Source organism: Entamoeba dispar, genomic scaffold, assembly GCF_000209125.1.
Source record: "Entamoeba dispar SAW760 scf_1105229459701 genomic scaffold, whole genome shotgun sequence".
Taxonomy (NCBI): Eukaryota; Evosea; order Mastigamoebida; family Endamoebidae; genus Entamoeba; species Entamoeba dispar.
Window position 1 is genome coordinate 229,494 of NW_001853824.1, and position 18,462 is coordinate 247,955.

The 18,462-nt window shown below is 26.9% G+C and overlaps 10 protein-coding genes across 10 annotated transcripts in view, besides 26 other annotated features; 8 read left to right on the forward strand and 2 right to left on the reverse strand.

The window, feature by feature from the left end:
* The window catches only part of EDI_093220 (uncharacterized protein), a gene marked incomplete at both ends in the record, with an annotated part of 2,115 nt that extends 1,905 nt beyond the window's left edge, over positions 1-210 (reverse strand). The window contains one exon of the mRNA XM_001733282.1: positions 1-210. This exon is cut by the window's left edge and continues 1,905 nt beyond it. Within this exon, the coding sequence (XP_001733334.1) occupies positions 1-210 (210 nt within the window).
* A 68-nt stretch (positions 211-278) lies between these two features.
* Positions 279-383: a sequence feature (AT_rich).
* A 75-nt stretch (positions 384-458) lies between these two features.
* EDI_093230 (uncharacterized protein) lies at positions 459-1,134 on the forward strand (the record flags this gene model as incomplete). The annotated part of the gene is made up of 2 exons (XM_001736228.1): positions 459-680; positions 730-1,134. 2 exons carry the CDS (start codon positions 459-461, stop codon positions 1,132-1,134), a joined length of 627 nt encoding a protein of 208 aa, XP_001736280.1.
* A 184-nt stretch (positions 1,135-1,318) lies between these two features.
* Positions 1,319-1,388: a sequence feature (AT_rich).
* A 393-nt stretch (positions 1,389-1,781) lies between these two features.
* Positions 1,782-3,617, forward strand: EDI_093240 (uncharacterized protein; the record flags this gene model as incomplete). The annotated part of the gene is made up of 1 exon (XM_001736229.1): positions 1,782-3,617. One exon carries the CDS (start codon positions 1,782-1,784, stop codon positions 3,615-3,617), a length of 1,836 nt encoding a protein of 611 aa, XP_001736281.1.
* Positions 3,612-3,675: a sequence feature (AT_rich).
* Positions 3,676-3,796: 121 nt separating this feature from the next.
* Positions 3,797-5,734, forward strand: EDI_093250 (long-chain-fatty-acid--CoA ligase, putative; the record flags this gene model as incomplete). Its single annotated transcript, XM_001736230.1, has 1 exon — positions 3,797-5,734. The coding sequence occupies one exon, from the start codon at positions 3,797-3,799 to the stop codon at positions 5,732-5,734; it is 1,938 nt and encodes a 645-aa protein (XP_001736282.1).
* A 72-nt stretch (positions 5,735-5,806) lies between these two features.
* Positions 5,807-5,870: a sequence feature (AT_rich).
* A 510-nt stretch (positions 5,871-6,380) lies between these two features.
* Positions 6,381-6,440: a sequence feature (AT_rich).
* Positions 6,441-6,788: 348 nt separating this feature from the next.
* Positions 6,789-6,841: a sequence feature (AT_rich).
* Positions 6,842-7,272: 431 nt separating this feature from the next.
* Positions 7,273-7,315: a sequence feature (AT_rich).
* Positions 7,316-7,529: 214 nt separating this feature from the next.
* Positions 7,530-7,688: a microsatellite.
* A 23-nt stretch (positions 7,689-7,711) lies between these two features.
* EDI_093260 (60S ribosomal protein L24, putative) lies at positions 7,712-8,281 on the forward strand (the record flags this gene model as incomplete). The annotated part of the gene is made up of 2 exons (XM_001736231.1): positions 7,712-7,742; positions 7,788-8,281. The coding sequence occupies 2 exons, from the start codon at positions 7,712-7,714 to the stop codon at positions 8,279-8,281; spliced, it is 525 nt and encodes a 174-aa protein (XP_001736283.1).
* Positions 7,754-7,778: a sequence feature (AT_rich).
* A 50-nt stretch (positions 8,282-8,331) lies between the features above and the next one.
* Positions 8,332-8,388: a sequence feature (AT_rich).
* Positions 8,389-8,446: 58 nt separating this feature from the next.
* Positions 8,447-9,127, forward strand: EDI_093270 (uncharacterized protein; the record flags this gene model as incomplete). Its single annotated transcript, XM_001736232.1, has 1 exon — positions 8,447-9,127. One exon carries the CDS (start codon positions 8,447-8,449, stop codon positions 9,125-9,127), a length of 681 nt encoding a protein of 226 aa, XP_001736284.1.
* Positions 9,128-9,133: 6 nt separating this feature from the next.
* Positions 9,134-9,182: a sequence feature (AT_rich).
* Positions 9,183-9,201: 19 nt separating this feature from the next.
* Positions 9,202-9,232: a sequence feature (AT_rich).
* Positions 9,233-9,335: 103 nt separating this feature from the next.
* Positions 9,336-9,381: a sequence feature (AT_rich).
* Positions 9,382-9,439: 58 nt separating this feature from the next.
* Positions 9,440-9,545: a sequence feature (AT_rich).
* Positions 9,546-9,574: 29 nt separating this feature from the next.
* Positions 9,575-9,791: a sequence feature (AT_rich).
* A 46-nt stretch (positions 9,792-9,837) lies between these two features.
* Positions 9,838-9,874: a sequence feature (AT_rich).
* Positions 9,875-10,041: 167 nt separating this feature from the next.
* EDI_093280 (cyclomaltodextrinase, putative) lies at positions 10,042-11,463 on the forward strand (the record flags this gene model as incomplete). The annotated part of the gene is made up of 1 exon (XM_001736233.1): positions 10,042-11,463. The coding sequence occupies one exon, from the start codon at positions 10,042-10,044 to the stop codon at positions 11,461-11,463; it is 1,422 nt and encodes a 473-aa protein (XP_001736285.1).
* Positions 11,464-11,483: 20 nt separating this feature from the next.
* Positions 11,484-11,532: a sequence feature (AT_rich).
* A 202-nt stretch (positions 11,533-11,734) lies between these two features.
* Positions 11,735-11,816: a repeat region.
* Positions 11,817-11,857: 41 nt separating this feature from the next.
* Positions 11,858-11,915: a sequence feature (AT_rich).
* A 185-nt stretch (positions 11,916-12,100) lies between these two features.
* EDI_093290 (dolichyldiphosphatase, putative) lies at positions 12,101-12,685 on the reverse strand (the record flags this gene model as incomplete). Its single annotated transcript, XM_001736234.1, has 1 exon — positions 12,101-12,685. The coding sequence occupies one exon, from the start codon at positions 12,683-12,685 to the stop codon at positions 12,101-12,103; it is 585 nt and encodes a 194-aa protein (XP_001736286.1).
* Positions 12,139-12,168: a sequence feature (AT_rich).
* Positions 12,668-12,792: a microsatellite.
* Positions 12,793-12,847: 55 nt separating this feature from the next.
* Positions 12,848-12,936: a sequence feature (AT_rich).
* Positions 12,937-13,018: 82 nt separating this feature from the next.
* Positions 13,019-13,058: a sequence feature (AT_rich).
* Positions 13,059-13,511: 453 nt separating this feature from the next.
* Positions 13,512-13,547: a sequence feature (AT_rich).
* Positions 13,548-13,636: 89 nt separating this feature from the next.
* Positions 13,637-13,704: a microsatellite.
* A 95-nt stretch (positions 13,705-13,799) lies between these two features.
* Positions 13,800-15,618, forward strand: EDI_093300 (serine/threonine protein kinase ppk15, putative; the record flags this gene model as incomplete). Its single annotated transcript, XM_001736235.1, has 2 exons — positions 13,800-14,050; positions 14,115-15,618. 2 exons carry the CDS (start codon positions 13,800-13,802, stop codon positions 15,616-15,618), a joined length of 1,755 nt encoding a protein of 584 aa, XP_001736287.1.
* A 32-nt stretch (positions 15,619-15,650) lies between these two features.
* Positions 15,651-15,732: a sequence feature (AT_rich).
* Positions 15,733-15,829: 97 nt separating this feature from the next.
* The window catches only part of EDI_093310 (uncharacterized protein), a gene marked incomplete at both ends in the record, with an annotated part of 5,013 nt that continues 2,380 nt past the window's right edge, over positions 15,830-18,462 (forward strand). The window contains one exon of the mRNA XM_001733283.1: positions 15,830-18,462. This exon is cut by the window's right edge and continues 2,380 nt beyond it. Within this exon, the coding sequence (XP_001733335.1) occupies positions 15,830-18,462 (2,633 nt within the window).

Here is an 18,462-nt window from a genome sequence, read left to right on the forward strand (position 1 = left end):
AGTGTTGTCTTGAAGTTCGTTAATTTCTTGAAGTTCATTTTCTTTTCTGTGCAACTCTTCTTCTCGTTTGGTAAGAAAAGATTCTCGCTCTTTGATTAATTGCTCTCTTCGTTCCAACTCCATTTCTTTCTTTTCAATTGTACTTTTCAATTGAAACAATTGTTCTTGCCATACTTCTAATTCTCTTTTATTGAGAGTCGTTTTGTCCATAACAATTTTCAAATGTCAAAAAAACAGTTTCTTCAAATATTTATTTGTCTTCTATTCGTCATTCTTTCTTTTTTAAATAACACTTTTATTAAAATTTATGTTATTCAATTAAATTATAATAAAACTATAAATGAATTCTATAAATTTTTTGTTTTTTAAATAATATATTTTTAGGAAATCGGTCCGATAAAAACAAAAAAAATTTCTCTTTTTAGTCTTTATTCAAGAACTTAAAACGTTATTTTATCATGGCTTCAAAAGAGGATATTACAAGTGATGATACAACAATTGAAGATCCTACTATTTTTCAGTATCAAAAAAATGAGGAAGTTCTAACTAATAGCGAAAAACGAAAGGAAGTTTTAGAAGAAACCCTCATTACATCTCTTAAAATTGGAATGAAATTTCATGAAGCAATAAATGATAGTCAAATAAAAGAAGTTGTTAAGGGATTTGTTCCAAATTGTGTTGTTTGTTTTATTTCTGTATTATTATCTCATTAATACTTAACTAATTTAGACATTATTTCCATCATTAATGACATCAGAAGATGAGTTTGAGAGATGTAGAGTTTTATTTATTACACGAATAGATCAAGTCTATGAAAATAAATATACCTTAGTTGTTGTTTATGCCTTTAACTTAGGCATTTTGTTAAATCGGTTTTTTAAGTTGTGGTGCCTTAGAAAGGGGAATTGGGAAGAAAATTATCAACGCCATATTCTAGCAATTCAGAAATGGACTTCTAAATTAAAGATAGTGTTATCTCCAGAGTTTACCCAATTCTTGAACTATATTATTCAGTCAGATATATCTAGAGAATTTGACTTTATTAATGAGTTTAAGAAGGTAAAAACATATTTTGTATGGAATGAATCAACAAAGAACAAGTGGTTTATTAACCTTTGCTTGACTTTTCATTGATGTATATTATAAAGTTTAATCTTCTTCACTTTTTTTAAGTTTCTTTTCATTTAGCCTTCTCATCAATTATTTCAGAGATAGGCAAATGAAACTTTTTGATAATGAATTTGGAGTACAGATGCTTTAGAAAATATCTGAGACGTTGTGTTCCAGTTATTGACACGTAGTTATCACTTAATAGAAGTTATTTTATGTATTTGTTTTTAAAATTAACCAATTAAATAAAAAGAAACAATTTTTTTTGAAAAAAAAATGTACATTTCCTAAAAAAGGACAAGATTCAAAAAAAAATATTGTTGTAAGTAACAAAAAAAATGATACAATTATCACTTCTTAAAGGGGGTAAAGAGAATAAAGAAGTTCTTAGATAATTTTAGAGGCATAGCAATAATAATTCAAAAGAGGAAAAAAGAATAACTCTAATGAAGAAAAAGATTATACATGAAATACATTTTTTATGTTTTCAATAATTAAATTAAAACTAATACAAAATAAGAAGAAGAAAAGAGAATGTGAAATGATAAATGTTTGAAGAAGTTTTTTATATATTTTTAGTTAGTTATATCCAAAAGAATATAGTTTATTCTAAAATGGTTACAAACCATTAAACTTTTATTTAAACTCAAAAACTAATAATTATTGCAATTATGAGTAGTTCTAACAATACTTCTATTGTTACTGTTACTCTTCAAACTGGTGGTATTGCAGGTGAAACTTATTGTGGTTATGTTAAGTATCAAGTCAAAAAACCAACATTTGTTAGATCTGGAGTAATAGAATTACGTTTAGAAACTACTGGTCTAAAAATTATTTCAACCCCAAATTTACAACCTGGAAATCTTGATGTTGAAGGTTTTACAACTCGAACTGGAGCTGGTAAATATGATGTTATTAGTAGTTACCAAATTGTTGGAACTTTTGAAATTCCAGGACTTCTTCATTCAATGAGTTTAGAATTACCTCCAGGAATTTATGAATTTCCGTTTTCTTTTATTCCACCACCTGACCTTCCACCTGCATCTTATTTTGGACCTAAAGGTTTACGTGCTCGATATGTTATTGATGCTATTCTTTATACCTCAGAGGGGCCAGTTCAAAGTAGTTATGTTTCATGTCCTGTTATCTTTAATTTAGGTGGTGTTCCACAGTCATTACCTAAAACAGTTTCTTTTGTACTAAAAACTACAGAGATTACTGTATCATTACCAAAACAATGTTTTGCTCTTGGAGAAACAATCACTTTAAATTGTTCTATTAAAAATCTTGCAGGAGGTAAAAACGATGAATTATTGGTTGAGTTGGTCAGTCATTATTCTTTCTTTTTCGGTGGTTTTTCTAATAGTATTTTATCTTATTGTGTTAAGAGTATTGATGAACCATTCCAACAACAAATCAGTTTTGTCATTCCAATGACTATATCTCCATCATTTAATAATCAGTCATATAGTTATAGCCATTATATAAGAATTATTAATAAGTTTATAAATCCAGTTGATCGTATCGAAGGAGAATATATTCCAATAACTATAGTTGCTCCTAAACCAATGTCATCTCAATTAATTGAAGAAAACCAAGCAAGTAACATAGAAAAAATATTAACTTCATCATTAGATAATTTAAAAGCACCAAGATTCCCAGATCGTTGTGTTAATGGATTTGAAAAAATTAGATTAGAAGATGGAAAGATTGTCTATGTTGATCATGTTAAGAGATTAGTTTATGAAAATGAAAATGGAACACCAAGTCAAATATTATACCCATATTATGAATCTGAATTATTACCACCAGGACTTACCTTTGGTTATTACAAGAATCAACGATATATTGTTGATTTCTGTAATAAACAAACATTCTTTGAATCTCAAAGACCCATTCAATGTGTTAATCAAGCAAGTATTAGTGATTGTTCTAATCCATTTGTTAGTATTCATGTTTTAGAAACTACTGGAATGAAAACAAAAGATGGAAAGAATCCAAGTACCTTGCTTTGTGGTGTAATAGATAATAATGGTAAATTATTAAAATCAAAGGAAAGTAAAGATGTAGACCAGAAATATTCTAATTCATCGTTCATAATTAATCCAGGAGTTGAACGAAGAAATGTTGTTATTTATTTCTTTGAAAAGAAACCTTTAAAAAAAGACACTATCATAGGTTCTGTTTCATTCGATCTCACTAAAATAAAATTTGGTAGTCATTTTGATGGATGGTTTGATCTTAGAGGATCACCTTATGGAAATGAATATGTTTGTGGTAGGGCGCATATTCTCTTTGGATATGATAGAACTGAACGTAATATAAATGATCAATGGGTCCATCTAAACGATTTTTGCAGTGAAATTTTAGCACCATATTATCCAAATGATGATACTATGAAAAAAATGGTTGAACAACAAAATGAATTTAGATCTAAAAAGGGTGTTTCACCAATTTATGATACAAGCAAAGGTTGTGTGATTCCAGTTAAGTATGTTGACTTTTAATTGAAAAAAAAATTTTTATAAAACAACATATTTTATAATAATAACAAAAATTATTTTTGAAAGAGATTATAAATGTGTTAATAAAATAAATGGAAAAAATAATGTTACTTCAAAGTTACCTGAAAAAAATTTATAGAAAGAAGAAAAAGAAAATATAATCTCATCTCAAAAAATATTTAATGGAAAGTGATAATCACTCTAGTCATACCGTATATATATACCCTGAAGAATATGAGTATAATAACAAAACATTAGTTGATCATGACCATCCTTTGATTCATACTCCTATAGATGCTGTTGAGCATTACACCGAAGATGATCCTTCATATCCATTCCTTGGTGAAAGAAGTTATTTACCAAATGGAGAACGTGGAGAGTATGAATGGAAATCATATGGTGAAGTACTTGATACTGCTAAGGCTTTGGCTCGTGGGTTACTTGACTTAGGTCTGAAAAAAGGAGATGTAATTGGATTCTTTTCCAAAAGAAGATTAGAGTGGCATTACCTTTTCTTAGCTTGTGGGTATACTGGAATTGTCTTAGTTACATTGTATGAATCATTGTCAGTTGATTCTTTAAAAATTATTGACACCAATGCTGAATTCAAAAGAATGTTTGTTTCAGATGAAAAGTTAAAAGTTATTACTCAAGCAACTAAGGCACCGATTACTTTAATTGAAGACCTTCATCCAAGCGGAGAAAAAACTGTTGCTGAAGAAATGAACTATAAAAGTACTGAACTTGGATTTTATGAGTTAATAGAAAAAGGAAAGAAACTAGATACTCAACTTCATAAAGTAGTTCCAGACGATCGTGCTTTATTAATGTATACTAGTGGAACAACTGGAACACCTAAAGGGGTTGCGTTAACATATCGTAATTTATCAGCATCTTCTTCTTCTTTGTGGATGAGAGTACCACTATATCTTCTTCAAGACTATCCAAGACAATCACGTAAATTATCTTCATTATCATTCCTTCCACTTGGACACGTTTTTGCTATTGTAATGGAATTTATTATGTATAGAGTAGGAGGGAGTATTGGATTTATGTCATCAACACATTTAAAAGTAGTTGAAGATATAGGTGTTTTAAAGCCCGTTGTTTTTGCTGCAGTACCTCGTGTGTTACAATTAATTTATGGTGGTGTTTATAACATCTTAGCTACTAAACCAAAAACAGTTCAAATGGCATTTGCTACAGCTATGAAAATAAAAGAACAAGTACTAAAGATAAATCCAACTGCTATTATTCCAGCCTTTGATCAAATTTTCTTTAAACAAGTAACTGAGAAGTTTGGAGGTAATTTGAGAGTTATCATCTGTGCAGGTGCACCATTATCATTGGACATTGCTAAATTTTTTAGAATTGTTATTTCTGATGGGTTCTTTATTGGATATGGTATGACTGAAACTACTGGAATGGGAACTTCTACTGTATTTCCTGATGGAATTGATCTTGATCATGTTGGACAACCATACGTTAGTTCTATGATCAAAGTAAAGTGTGTTCCTGAGATGGGGTATTGTACACATAATGCTATCCCAAGTGGTGAGGTGTTTATTAAAACAACTGCACAATTTACTGGGTATAATAAAGATGACTCAAAAGTTATTGATGAAGAAGGGTTTGTTACAACCAATGATATTGTTTCTATAAGACCAGATAAAAAAATCAAAATAGTTGCAAGAAAAAACAATGTTTTCAAGTTATCACAAGGAGAATATATTTCAGCTGAAAAGGTAGAATCAATGATGACCCAATGTAAGTACGTTCAAGATATTTTTGTATATGGCAATTCACTAAAAAATTATTTAATTGCTGTTGTTGTACCAAACTTTCAATCTATTAAAATTTGGGCCGATACTAATGGTAAAGAACTTCCTGATAAAAAAGAAATCTGTCATTCACAAGAAATCAAAGATATGATTATTAAAGACATGAGTATTGTTGCTGATCAGACTGGACTTAAAGGATTTGAGAAAGTAAAAAAGTTAGTTCTTCATGACCTTCCATTTGATACTGCACGTGATTTTATTACACCTTCAATGAAGCTAAAGAGAAAGAATTTGTATAACTTCTTTAAAGATGAGATTGAAGCACTACTTCAAGACTAATGAAGAAAAGTTAAGCATTTTCATTGTTTTAGGATGCTTTTAAAAGATTAATTAATTTTTCATTTTTGCAAGTAAAAAAATATTAAATTAATTATTAAATAAGATTTAGAATAAGAATAATAATTTATTATTTATTGAGAATAGAGCCTTGCTAATTGAAAAATTCTTAAAGAATAACATTTTGGATAATTATATTGTTTGACTATTTTCAACAATAATTTATCATAACTGAAATTATTCTTTTAATAACGTTTAATAATTACTTGCCTCTGATTAATCATAATAAAGGTATTGTTATTTTCTATGGGAAATCCTTTGTATAATTTTATCTAATTTTATTCTATTATTTGACTATACAAAAATATCTTCATTAGATATTTAAAAAAATTTCATATTAATTCCTGTAGATATTATTTTTATTGTTTCACTAATTGAAAGTATTTAATTCATTATTCTTGGAATTGACAAATACAAATAATTAAAAAGAAAAAGAATCGTATGAGAAATAAATTAAATACAAAACAGTAATTTAAATAAAAAACCCATTTTATTTATCTTTTAATAAACAAAATGTACTTAAATACCTTTTTATCTCAAAGATATTGATTTTTTGTTTATCTATTTTCAACATCAAAAATATTTGAACTTTTTTATTTAAAAAATTTTTAAAAATAAAACAATTGATTGAATACATTTAAATTATAAACTGTATCAAAATTATTATATTGTTTGTTTTTAGTTTAGATACTTCAGTTTTAAAAAGGTTATGAGTTGAAGTATCATCTATTAAAGTAACAAATATACTCTAAATAAGATTATAGATATCTAAGTTTCCTAAAAATAAACTTTATTTAAACTTTTTTAAAATAGTAGACTCTATTAACTATGTTCTCTATACAAATTTTTATTAATAGAGTTTCATATAATTTATATCATATAGGCTTTATCGAACATAAGCCTTCGTTCATTTAAATAGAGATAGTTTTTTGACTAATTATAAAGAAAATTTTTTATTGTGCTAAGAGAAAGAAAGTAATAACAAATAAACTATAACTATAATAAATTATATGAAAAAAGAAAAAATAATAATGAAATAATTAATTTATACTAAATGATTAAAAGGAAAAAACCCTTAATGAAAAAAAGAAAGAGGAACTGACTATAAACTAGTTCTTTGTGATGGTCGTAGTTCCAAAGACCAGAAAGACTTATTGCCCAAGATGCGATAAGCATACACCACACAAGGTTTCTCAATATAAAAAGGGAAAGGACTCACTCCATGTCCAAGGTAAGAGAAGATATGATCGTAAGCAACAAGGTTTTGGAGGTCAAACAAAACCAGTTTTCAAGAAGAAGGCTAAAACAACAAAGAAAGTTGTCTTGAAAATCGAATGTACTAAATGCAAGTATAAGCTCCAAAAATGCTTAAAGAGATGCAAACATTTCGAACTTGGAAATGAAAAGAAGGACAAATAAACAAAATATCCGGTTTTTATATATTTCTCTTTTATTACTTTTTTTTAAGGGAATACTTCTACAAAAATTTTTTTAAGAAAAATTAATTAATTATTCTTTTTTATTGTAACCAATATAAACCATAAAGAAAGCCATAAGAATAGAAAATACTATTGTTGGTATTAATGAAAAAAATAGTACATAACTTATTTCTTTACAGTACAAACTCCAAGAACCATCACCGTCTTTTTTTCCATCAAGCACTATCAATGGGCGTTCATTTTTTTTATTCTCTTTATTGATTTCATATTCATTATTTTCCCTCTTTCTTATCTCACTCATAATAATAACAAAAAAGATCAAATAACAAAATAAGAAAAAGAACTAAAAATAATATAGAAAATAAATATAATAAAATAATATTAATTAATAAAAAGATATATTTAATAGTAAAGTAATAATAAAAAATAGAATGAAAAAAGAAGATTGAAACTGAAAAAACCCTATCTCAACAATCACAGGATGTCCATCAAGTTTGTTACAACACGCTTTTGTTTTGAATAGAAATAAATTTAATTAAAATTATAATGTATCAAAGACTCACAAATTAGAACTCAAGTCTGTGCTTTCAGTGGTTTCAAAATTCCAGTTGCCAAGGGACGTAAATATGTACGTTTAGACCTTAAAAGTTTCACTTTTATTAACAAGAAATCTCTTATGCAATTCTTAAGAAAGACTAATCCAAGAAAGGTATTCTGGACTGCCATTTACAGACAATTAAATAAGAAAGGACAACAAAATGAACTTGTCGAAAAGAAGAAGACTAGAAGAGTAATTAAAGTTAATAGAGGATATGCTGGTATTTCTGCAGAAGAAATTGCTAAAAGAAAACAAACTCAATCATCTGAAGTTCTTGCTAAGAAGAGAAACGCTGCCATTAAGGAGATTAAAGAAAAGAAAGCTGAAAATGCTGCAAAGAAAGAAGCTGCAAGAAAAGAAGCTAAGGCTAATGGAAAGAAAGCTACTAACACTTATAAGAAGTCAAATGCTAAGCTTCCAAAGGCTGGACATGCTAACTTCAATTCTAGATGAGTAAATTGACGTCCTTTGTGAAAGAAGATGAATTTAACAATTTGTTGAGGATAAAAAATATTGTTTTTTTTTCATTGATTTTTTTTAAACTCAAAATTAATAATTTTGTAGTACTTTTGAAATAAAATATTAGTTCTTTTATTCTTCAGTGTCCATTGTAAGATTATGGAAGGAGATGGATACTTGCTAGTTGTTGGGAAATTAAAGGACTCTATTGAGAAGTATATAGAAAGCAAAGAAACTATAAGTATTGATGGGTTAAATGAAGGTATTGAAATAGAAATCAATAAAACACTATTTTCTTTAAAACAAATGCCATTAAATCAAGTAAATGATTTATTACTTCAAAGTAATGTTCTTATTAAAACAGTTAATGTGATGGATTGTTCTGATAGTTCTGTTCAATTATTTTATATTAATCATATTCAAATACATTTACGACTGTTATTTGCTCTCAACTTTAAAGAAGGCTGTGATCCATTACCACAAACGTACCTCAATTCTATTGTGTTGTTGTTAAACAATGTAAGGGAAATATTGAATGAAATTGGTAGTGTAACTTTAAATGAGTATTTTACACAGTCCTTAGTCAATAAGTACAACCAAATTCCAGCAAGTATCCACTATATCTCTTGTCAAATTGACCTTAATCTTCAAGATGGTTATTATTTAATTGATCAAATTATTAATCGTTCTGCTCAAGAATTAGGTCCTATATTCTCCAACTCAAGTAAACCAAAACCAGTTGTTACAAAGAAGGAAACGTTGGCTGATCTTGCTCATGGTAAACGACGTACTCGTGGAGTTGTTTCAAATACTTTTCATCTAATTTCAATGGAAAAATGAAGGATGTTTTATTAATTTAATGTTTAGTTAAATTTATTATATTTTATGTTATAAACCCTTAAACAAGACCTAACATATTTAAAGAAAATTATAAAATTTAATATACATTGGAGTGATAAAGCGGATTGGCAATAGAATAGTGTTGACAATCTCGTCAGAATCTCCTAGATTGATTAGTAAGTTGTATTTTCCCATGAAAAATGAATTCATTTTATCATTTAAAAAATACAATAAATTTATTTTTGTTTTATTATGTGTTTGATTTTTCTTTTTTCATTACTCTTGTAATAGTACTATTTTCTTTATCACTACAATTTTAAATATTATAATTCTAAGAAAATTAGTACCTAATAAATTAAGTTATTAAAATTATATGAGTATTATAATAAAAGTTTTATGTATTAAGTTAAAAAAATAAGTTTGCTTGGTTTAAACATTTCACTTGAGTTTAATTATTTTAAAGTTTATATTTTATTTGTTGAATATTAGTTTTAAATAAACAATTAAATCAATTTTTATTTACAATATTTATTTTACTAATTTTGAAGTGAATTTCTTCTTTGTATATTTAAATTGAAAAGTTTAAATGGAAAATATTTTTATAATTTAAATTGTTATTATAAACATAAATAACACAAAAAGAATAACATAAATTTTAATAAAAGTCATCAAAAGAATTTTTTCAATTTTTACCATACGATTTTTCAAAGAAAAAAATAGTATATTAAATAATATAATATTAATATAGTATTTCATAAAGAAAAATCACTTTAAAAAAAACACAGAAAATTGGATGGAAAGAAATTTCAAAAAGAAGTTTTAATAATACTAAAAAATAATAGGGAAAAGTTGGATAAAACTTTCTTGAAAAATGCAGCGTATTTCAACTCGAAAAAACTTATATCTTCAATCAGATGTTACAACTCTTAATTGTCTTATTTGTAGTATTTACTCAAGCAATTGATACAAATGCTTTTAATAATCTTAGAATTTATCAAGTTATGGTAAGTTCATTCCAAGATGGTGATTCAGGTAGAGGATATTGTACTGGATATGGACCATCAAGACACTGTGGTGATTTACGAGGTATTATTAATTCTCTTCAATACATTAAAGATTTAGGAATGAATGCATTATGGATGACGCCTATCTTTAACTCAAATGGAGGAAGTCAATTAGATTCAACTGGATACTTTGCTTATGATTACTTTAATGTAGATCCAAAATTTGGTACAAATGATGAACTTCATGAGTTAATTAATAAGGCACATAACCTTGGATTATATGTTATTCTTGACGGTGTATTTGGACATCACAAATCAGGAAATGTTGCAGCTAGTCCAAGTGGAAAATATCCAACAGGAGGAAATGATCCAGTTAGTTATCCAGGATCATTAGAATTTTATAAAGAGGTTGCTACTTATTGGATTAATAATTATGAAATTGATGGATGGAGATTAGATCAAGCTTATCAAGTTTCTACAAGAAATCAAGACAGAAACTATTGGAAGGATATTAGAGAGGTTATTGAATCAACATGTGATAACAGAAAGAATCAAGGAAAACAATGGGGAACTCTTGGATATATGGTTGGAGAAATTTGGGACTCTGCTTCTAATATTAATAATTGGGGATATTATGCCTCTGGTGGGTATGGACTTAGATCATGTTTCCATTTCCCAGGAAGATATAATTTAGTTCAAACATTAGCATGTGAAGAATCTGGAAAAGGAGGATATGATGCATCAAACTTAAATGGTATCTTTAATGCAGGATATCCAGATTTTGCATATCCAAATATGTTTATAACCAATCATGATTTATTGAGATTTGGTAATTTAATTAGAAAGAAATATGGATATGGTAGAGATAATAATGATTATTGGGGTAGACACAGAGCTGCAATTGCATTCCTTGCTGCATATACAGGACCAATTACTATTTATTATGGAGATGAAGTTGGAGATCTTGTAGAGTGCTATTATAACCCAGGAGATTGTGGAGGAGTTTATAATGATAATGCTGCTAGAAGTGATGGACATATTCAAGGATTTAACTCAAATGAACAAGCCCTTCATGATTTTACTGCAAAATTAATGAATATTAGAGCATCTAATCCTGCATTATATCAAGGAAGAAGAGAAAATCAAAATGCATCAGGAACCCTTTACAAAGTTGATAAAGTATCTGGATCAAATAGAATTCAGGTCTTGATCAATGTAGGAACATACACATACGATACTCAATGTGGAAGTGGACAAGATCTTATTTCTGGAAGATCATATTCTGGTACTTGTCATATGGAACCATTCAGTGTCATCTTCTTGAAGATGTAATTCAATCCAATACTTTTTTCTATATTTTTATTTATCCTTTTTTAAACATTTAAAGTTAAATAATATAAAGAAGCACTGAAAAATTAATCTTCTTTTTTCTTCTAAAGTTTGTTAATTACATTCTCTTAGTTTAAGAGTCATTGTATTGTATCAGTTAATTAAGAAAAGGTGTTTGAATAGGGATTAATTTTTCTCACTTGTTTTTTCAGAATTAAATTAAACTTTTGATTTCTTATAAAATATTGTTCTTCAGTTTAAATTCAATTTTTTAATAAAAATTAATAAATTAAGTACCAGTAGATATGTTTTCTCTACTCCATTTTGCTCAGGTGAGATTAAATCCCACCCTTCACTCTCTTCCGAGTCTTAGCTCTATATTCACCTCCATGAATTCAATTTTTTAATAATTTAATTAAAAATGTAATAAATATAAAAAAATAGATTTTTAATTAGGTAATGAAAGTTATTATAAAAGATATTGAAAGAGTGATTCTTACGCTCATACAATGTTTTACGTCAATACAAAAGTAAGTGAAACATGTTATGAAAAAACAAAGAGGAAGTATAATGACACTAAATTTAAAATAATTTAGATTAAGGTTAATGAATAATTCTTTTTAGTTTGAATAAACAGAACTTAAGCTTTTTGGTGAGAGGTTATCAAATTGAAATTGGTTAATTTTTGTTTTATAAAAAATTTAAATTGAGAGAGAAGTGAGAAAAATGAAGGATAATAAATAATACCAAGATAACCTACACACATTCCAATAACATTACCAGCAACAATTTGATAAACAAAATGATCGTTTAAATACCAACGAGAGAAATCAACAAGAAGAATTAATAAAGTAGAACAATAAACAATAATTTTTTTTGAGATTGAAGTAAGTTTTGATTGTTGATTTGTATAATAACAAAAAAGTACAAGAAAACAACACCAAAACTGTGCATGAGAAGAAGGAAATCCTTCGTTAATATTTTGTGATAAAGGAGGACGAGGATGTTTAAAAAGTATTTTCAGAATGTAATTAATTATTTCATTTGTCAACATAACTCCAAATGTGTAAATAGCATAATTATCAAATGTTAATAAAATTATACTAACAATTCCTCCGATTACAAATAAATGTAATATTGAAATATATCCCATAAAATGTCCAATAATGTCTCCTTCTTCAAATAAAACATAAGCTAATGCAACTGGTCTTAATTTTCTTTCCATTATTTTTAGTTTTTTATTTTTTATTTTTTAAGTTTTTATAATTTTTTTGTATTTTTTAATAATTTTTAATTTTAATTTTAGATTTTGCTTTTCAAGTTCTTTTTTATAAACCCTCGTTTTATGATTTAAAAAAGTTTGAATTTGAGTTGAAATCGTATTGGGTTATTAAAAATAGTTTTTTAAGGATAATATAAGAATAAATTATTTTATTATAAATATAATTTTAAAGAAAAATGAAACAATAAATATTTGAATTTCTAGTTATACAACAAACTTCATAATTAAAGAGTAAAGTTTGAAAAAACGGGAAATTCTATTAAAGATTAGAAGTAGTTAATAATTTTTATTTATTCTAAAAAAAAATTGAAAAATTGACAACGAGTTGAAATGTAAGAAACATTAGTGTGTTTCGAGTGAACAGAAAGTTCTATTTGTTTTATAGTTGTGAAGGGATGGAAAAAAGAAACGGTTATTTAGTCTAAGGGTATTTAAAGGATCTTCAACTTTTGTTTATAGTTTAAATGAGAAGGTCATATCTTTCAGTTTTTGAACCAGCATCTCCAACAAGTTTTGAAGTGTTTGATGGAAAGAATCCAAGAAAAAGAGTACAAAGAAAGAAAAGATGGTGTCAAGCTATTAAAATGAATGCTGTTAAAAAGTTTTATGAATTAGGTTTAACAAAAGCAGTTCGTGTATTAATTGAACAACATCCAGACCAATACAAAGATTTAACACCGTCAACCTTACAATATTGGGTACAAATGTTATCTCCAGTTCTTACAACTAATTAAATAAATAGGTAATAAACAGAAGTTTAATGCTAATGTAATTTATTTTTCTTTGTTTAATTTAAATTAAATTTGTTATAGAAGTTATTTTTTATGACTTTTGTAATAATTTAGTTGTTTCATTCAATTTTACTTTTTAATAAGATTTCGGCAAAAGAGTATTAAATAACAAAAAAAAAAAAAAATAAAATAACTATATAACAAAAAAGCAGAATTAGAAATAACAAAAAACACTTTAAAATTGTCAGACCTCAAATGAAAGTAAAGATCTTTGAAAATGTTAAAATTATTTAGAAAAACCCTGTTATAACTGCCAATATAATTCTATGAAACCTGAACACCCTTACAACCCCTTTGTTACAACCCCAAGAACTTCATTAAGACGCAGACCAATATACGCATTAACATTAGATATTTCATTGACATACAAGAATGAAAATGTACAACAAATAACACAAAAAAGTAAAAAAGTTTTATCACGAATAGTTGAACCATTTCATAATGGTGGGAAAGACAACGCAAATTATGAGTTAATCATTTCTGTTGATGATAATATTGGATCTGCTTTTTCCAAAGAGTTTGTTTAGCATTATTTCTAGTAAATTGTTAAAATAAATGAATAAGATTAACTATTTTTGTAGAGGTGAGACTTGTTGTTTTATTCCACAGTCAAGATACGTTGTTATCTCTGCACTTGGAAGTGGGACTTTTGGACAAGTTTTAAAATGTAGGAATTGCCAAGATAATAGTCTTGTAGCTGTTAAAATACTCAAATCAAAACCAGTGTTCTTTAGACAAGGAATGCTTGAAATTGCTGTATTAACTGCTTTAAGAGATTTGGTTGATCCTGACAATAAATATCATACTGTTAAAATGTTAGATTATTTTCTGTTTCATGGACATGTTTGTATAGTCACAGAATTGTTATCAATTAATTTATATGATATGTTAAGAAGTAATAAAAATAATGGAATGGGGTTAACATTTAATAGACATGTTTTAAGACAATTATTAGAATCACTTCATGGGTTAACAACAATGAATATCATACATTGTGATGTTAAAACAGAAAATGTATTATTAGTTCAAAATACAAGTGATATTAAATTGATTGATTTTGGTTCAGCTTGTTTTGAAAGATCTACGTTATATACATATATACAATCTAGACATTATCGTGCAATAGAAATTATTTTAGGACTACCTTATTCTTGTGCAATAGATATGTGGTCATTTGGTTGTGTTGCTGCAGAACTTTTTCTTGGAATTCCATTATTTCCAGGGGAAAATGAATACAATCAACTTACTAAGATTATTGATATGTTAGGACCAATCCCAGATTATCTTCTTCGTAAAGGAACAAAAACTGAAAAATACTTTAATATGGTTCAAAAGGGAAATGAAGTTACCTTTAAAATAAAACCTCCTGAACAATTTGAAAAAGAAAATAATTGTAAATTACAAGAAAATAGAAAGTATTTCAGATATAAAACTCTTGAACAAATTTGTCAACACGTTCCTATGCATCGAAATGCTTTTGTTCATGATAATGACCAAGTTTGGAGGGCATTGTTACATGATTTTTTAAAGAAAACATTAGAATATGATCCATCTAAACGATTAACACCATCAGAAGCATTAACCCATCCTTTTATTAAATCAAAAACAAAACAAGAACTTTTAACTTTACCTTTACCATTAGTTCCACAAGACGTTCCTTTAGAAGATGTTGTTAGAAAAGTATATGGAGGTCAATACACTTTAAACTATCTCCAATCTAGAGACAGATTTTTCTCAGTTCCTCATAACTATTTTACAGCATTTATCCGTTCTCTAAAATGTGGATATGTTATGAATATACTTCACACTAATCCTTTTCATTTTAAGCCTTTAAAAGTAATTGGTAGAACAACGTTCTCATGGCACAATATGGCAGAGGATGAATCATTTATTTCTTGGGGCTCTTCTAATTCAGACTCTGAAGATCCTTCTCGAGCTCGTTCTGCCTCTTCACTCCAATCACCAAATACTTCTCAATCACCACGATTATCACTAAGACCTCCACCAAATGATCCACGAAGATTAACAACAATGGTTCGTGATTTTGGATATTTTGCATCACATGAAAGATATAATAATTACTAACAACAATAAATATACACCATTTTGTAACTATGAAATAAAAATAAAATTGTAATTGTTTTATATATCAGATTTATTATTTTTTTTCTACAAAAAAACTTTTCATTTAATTAAATTCACTTAAAAACAGATTTTTAACAAAAATAATAAAACTAGTCTCTTTTTGTTCGTTTGGCTTCTTTTTGATCTTAAATATCAGTACTTATCCTCTTCAATGGAAGATAAATCAATTTTAAAACAATACATTCCAATATTGACTGGTACTCAGTACGATGAAAATATTGCTTTAAATTCTATTGTTTATTCAATAAGAGATGATATTGCTTCATTATTTACATTAAAATCTATTTCTGTTACATTTTTTTCTACTTTAAAACATTTATTAACAGTTAATAATATGACGAAATTTGATTATTTGGCAATAAGAAATTTAATCATTACTTTAAGGCAAATCAAACCTTTGGATGCTGAAGGCCTTGCAGCTAATCCATTATTTGTTTCTGGTGTTGATATACTTACTTCAATTATTAAATATCATACTTCTCAACAAATTATTCAAGATTTAATTAATTTTTACAATGAAATTCCACCAATTCATTCTTCTTCACTATTAGATTGTCTTATAATAAAAAATAACTCTTCAGAGGTATACTATTCATTTAATGGGGTTGCTTCTTTTATTTCTACTGTAATCAAAATTGATTCAATCCCACAAGAATATTATACTATTTATACTCAAATTAGATTTCATGACATTCACCCTTTAGCTACCCCTTGTCTTTTTTCTTTTAATGCTAACAACTATTATTTTTCTCTCTCTATAGATGGAAAAACACATTTTTTAGAATTAGAAATTAATGTTGTAGCTTCTTCTGATGTACCATCTATTACACCATCAATCACACATATCAGAAATACATATAAAACAGAATTAAAAGTACTTCCAGATAAATGGAATGCAATTTCTTTAGTTCATTCACATGATTCTAATTCTATGAAAATTATTCTTAATGGTGAATCATCAAAAGATTTTGGTGTTCCTTTTTTTTCTTCTAAACAAAAACAAGCAATTATTTCTATTGGAGGTTTAGACTCTAAGACATATTCTTATTTTAATGGAGATATTAGTTCATTGGCATGGTATTTCAATCAACTCACTCCTAATGGAGTACCTACTTTATTACTATCACCTAAGAATTATGCAGCAATACCTAGTTATTCTTTTATTAAGCCATTAAAATCTATGAAGAACAGAGTTGTTTCTAAAGAAATCAAAATTATAGAACAAACAGTTTGTACCCCAACTAATATTCTTGTTGTTGTAACACGGTCTTTAAGTGATGTGTTTTCAACGTATGGAGGAGTATCAGTTTTTTTACCACTTCTGAGGAGTGGTTCTAATACTAAAGTTACTACAAATATTGGTAAAATTCTTCAATTATTTTTACACTGTAAAGTAATCGATAAAAGGGTTGCAATCACTTTAATTATTGAAATAACAAAAATTGCTCAAAGTTATTTGGTTTCAACGTCTATCATAGATGACTTTATTAATTTATGCTTATCTTTGATATCAAGAGGATATTCTGCTGTAACGTTAATTCCATTATTATTAGATATCAGGTTATGGAGAGGAGTTGAATACTTATTTGAATATTATATAAAACAAATCATTTTAAGGTGTTCTATTATTGATAAAGGTCTAGTAAAAGAAGCACTAACACCTGAAATTATATTATCTATTTTAACTGATAAAATATGTTCTTCTAATGAGAATTGGAAATGGAAATATTTAATTCATCTTTCAAGTTATTTAACTCCAACAGTTCTTGGAAAGGTTTTTTGTATGCTTCAAAATCCTTATTTATCCATTAGTGCAATCGAAAATATTGTAGGAATAATCTTTTATTTGTTAAAGAGATATGGCAATTTATCTTCCATGTTAAATGAACACATTAGTGTTTTTATAACATTGGCACAAACTTCTAAGATAACATCTTTATTGGTTTGTAAAATGCTTTCTTTACTTCAGCCTACATCAGATCAATTGAACCAAATTTGCAACGTCTTAAAAAGTTATACATTTGATTATGAAATTTATTCTTCACTAATGCAATGTGTTTCAACATTAGTGACTGTTCCATTTAACACATTTAGTTCAGTTCAAATCGAGACTGTTCAAAATCCATATTTCTTGTATATTTTGTTTACTTTATTAACAACAACTCATTATATAGAAAATAAAATCATTGATGATCTTATTTTATTTCCACCAGAAATCCTTCCTTATATACCATCAAATGTGATTATCGAATTACTTAAAATAATTAAAAGTCAATTTAGTAGATTTACTTCAATAGATACTAACAACATAGAGTATAATAGTACTTGTAAATTGATGAAATTTTTAACTAATGTTATTATTGCTCGTGGTTGTGACACTCTTCACATTGTTATTTCTTTCTTTATTTCTCAAGTAACAACTTTAAATGATCTTTACATAATATCTTATTCATTCTTAAATAGTATCATTAATAAAATTAATGATATACCAACTGTTTGTTATATAGAATTAATTGCATTCATGGCATTTGTTAATTACCAAAAAGAAATTCCTATTGTGTTGATTAATGAATATGTTAAAGCAATTCCTTATAATTATTTTGTTACTATGAATACACTTCGTTCCAAAAAGGAATATGAATCAATTTTTTATCTTCAAAGCTATACCTTAATACAGTGTCTTGATGAATTTACATTATCTATGATTCTTCAGTTGTATCCATCGTATGTCCCTCTTAGTTTTTTTGAGTTAATTATTCAAGCAACTAAACTCAATCCTAAATT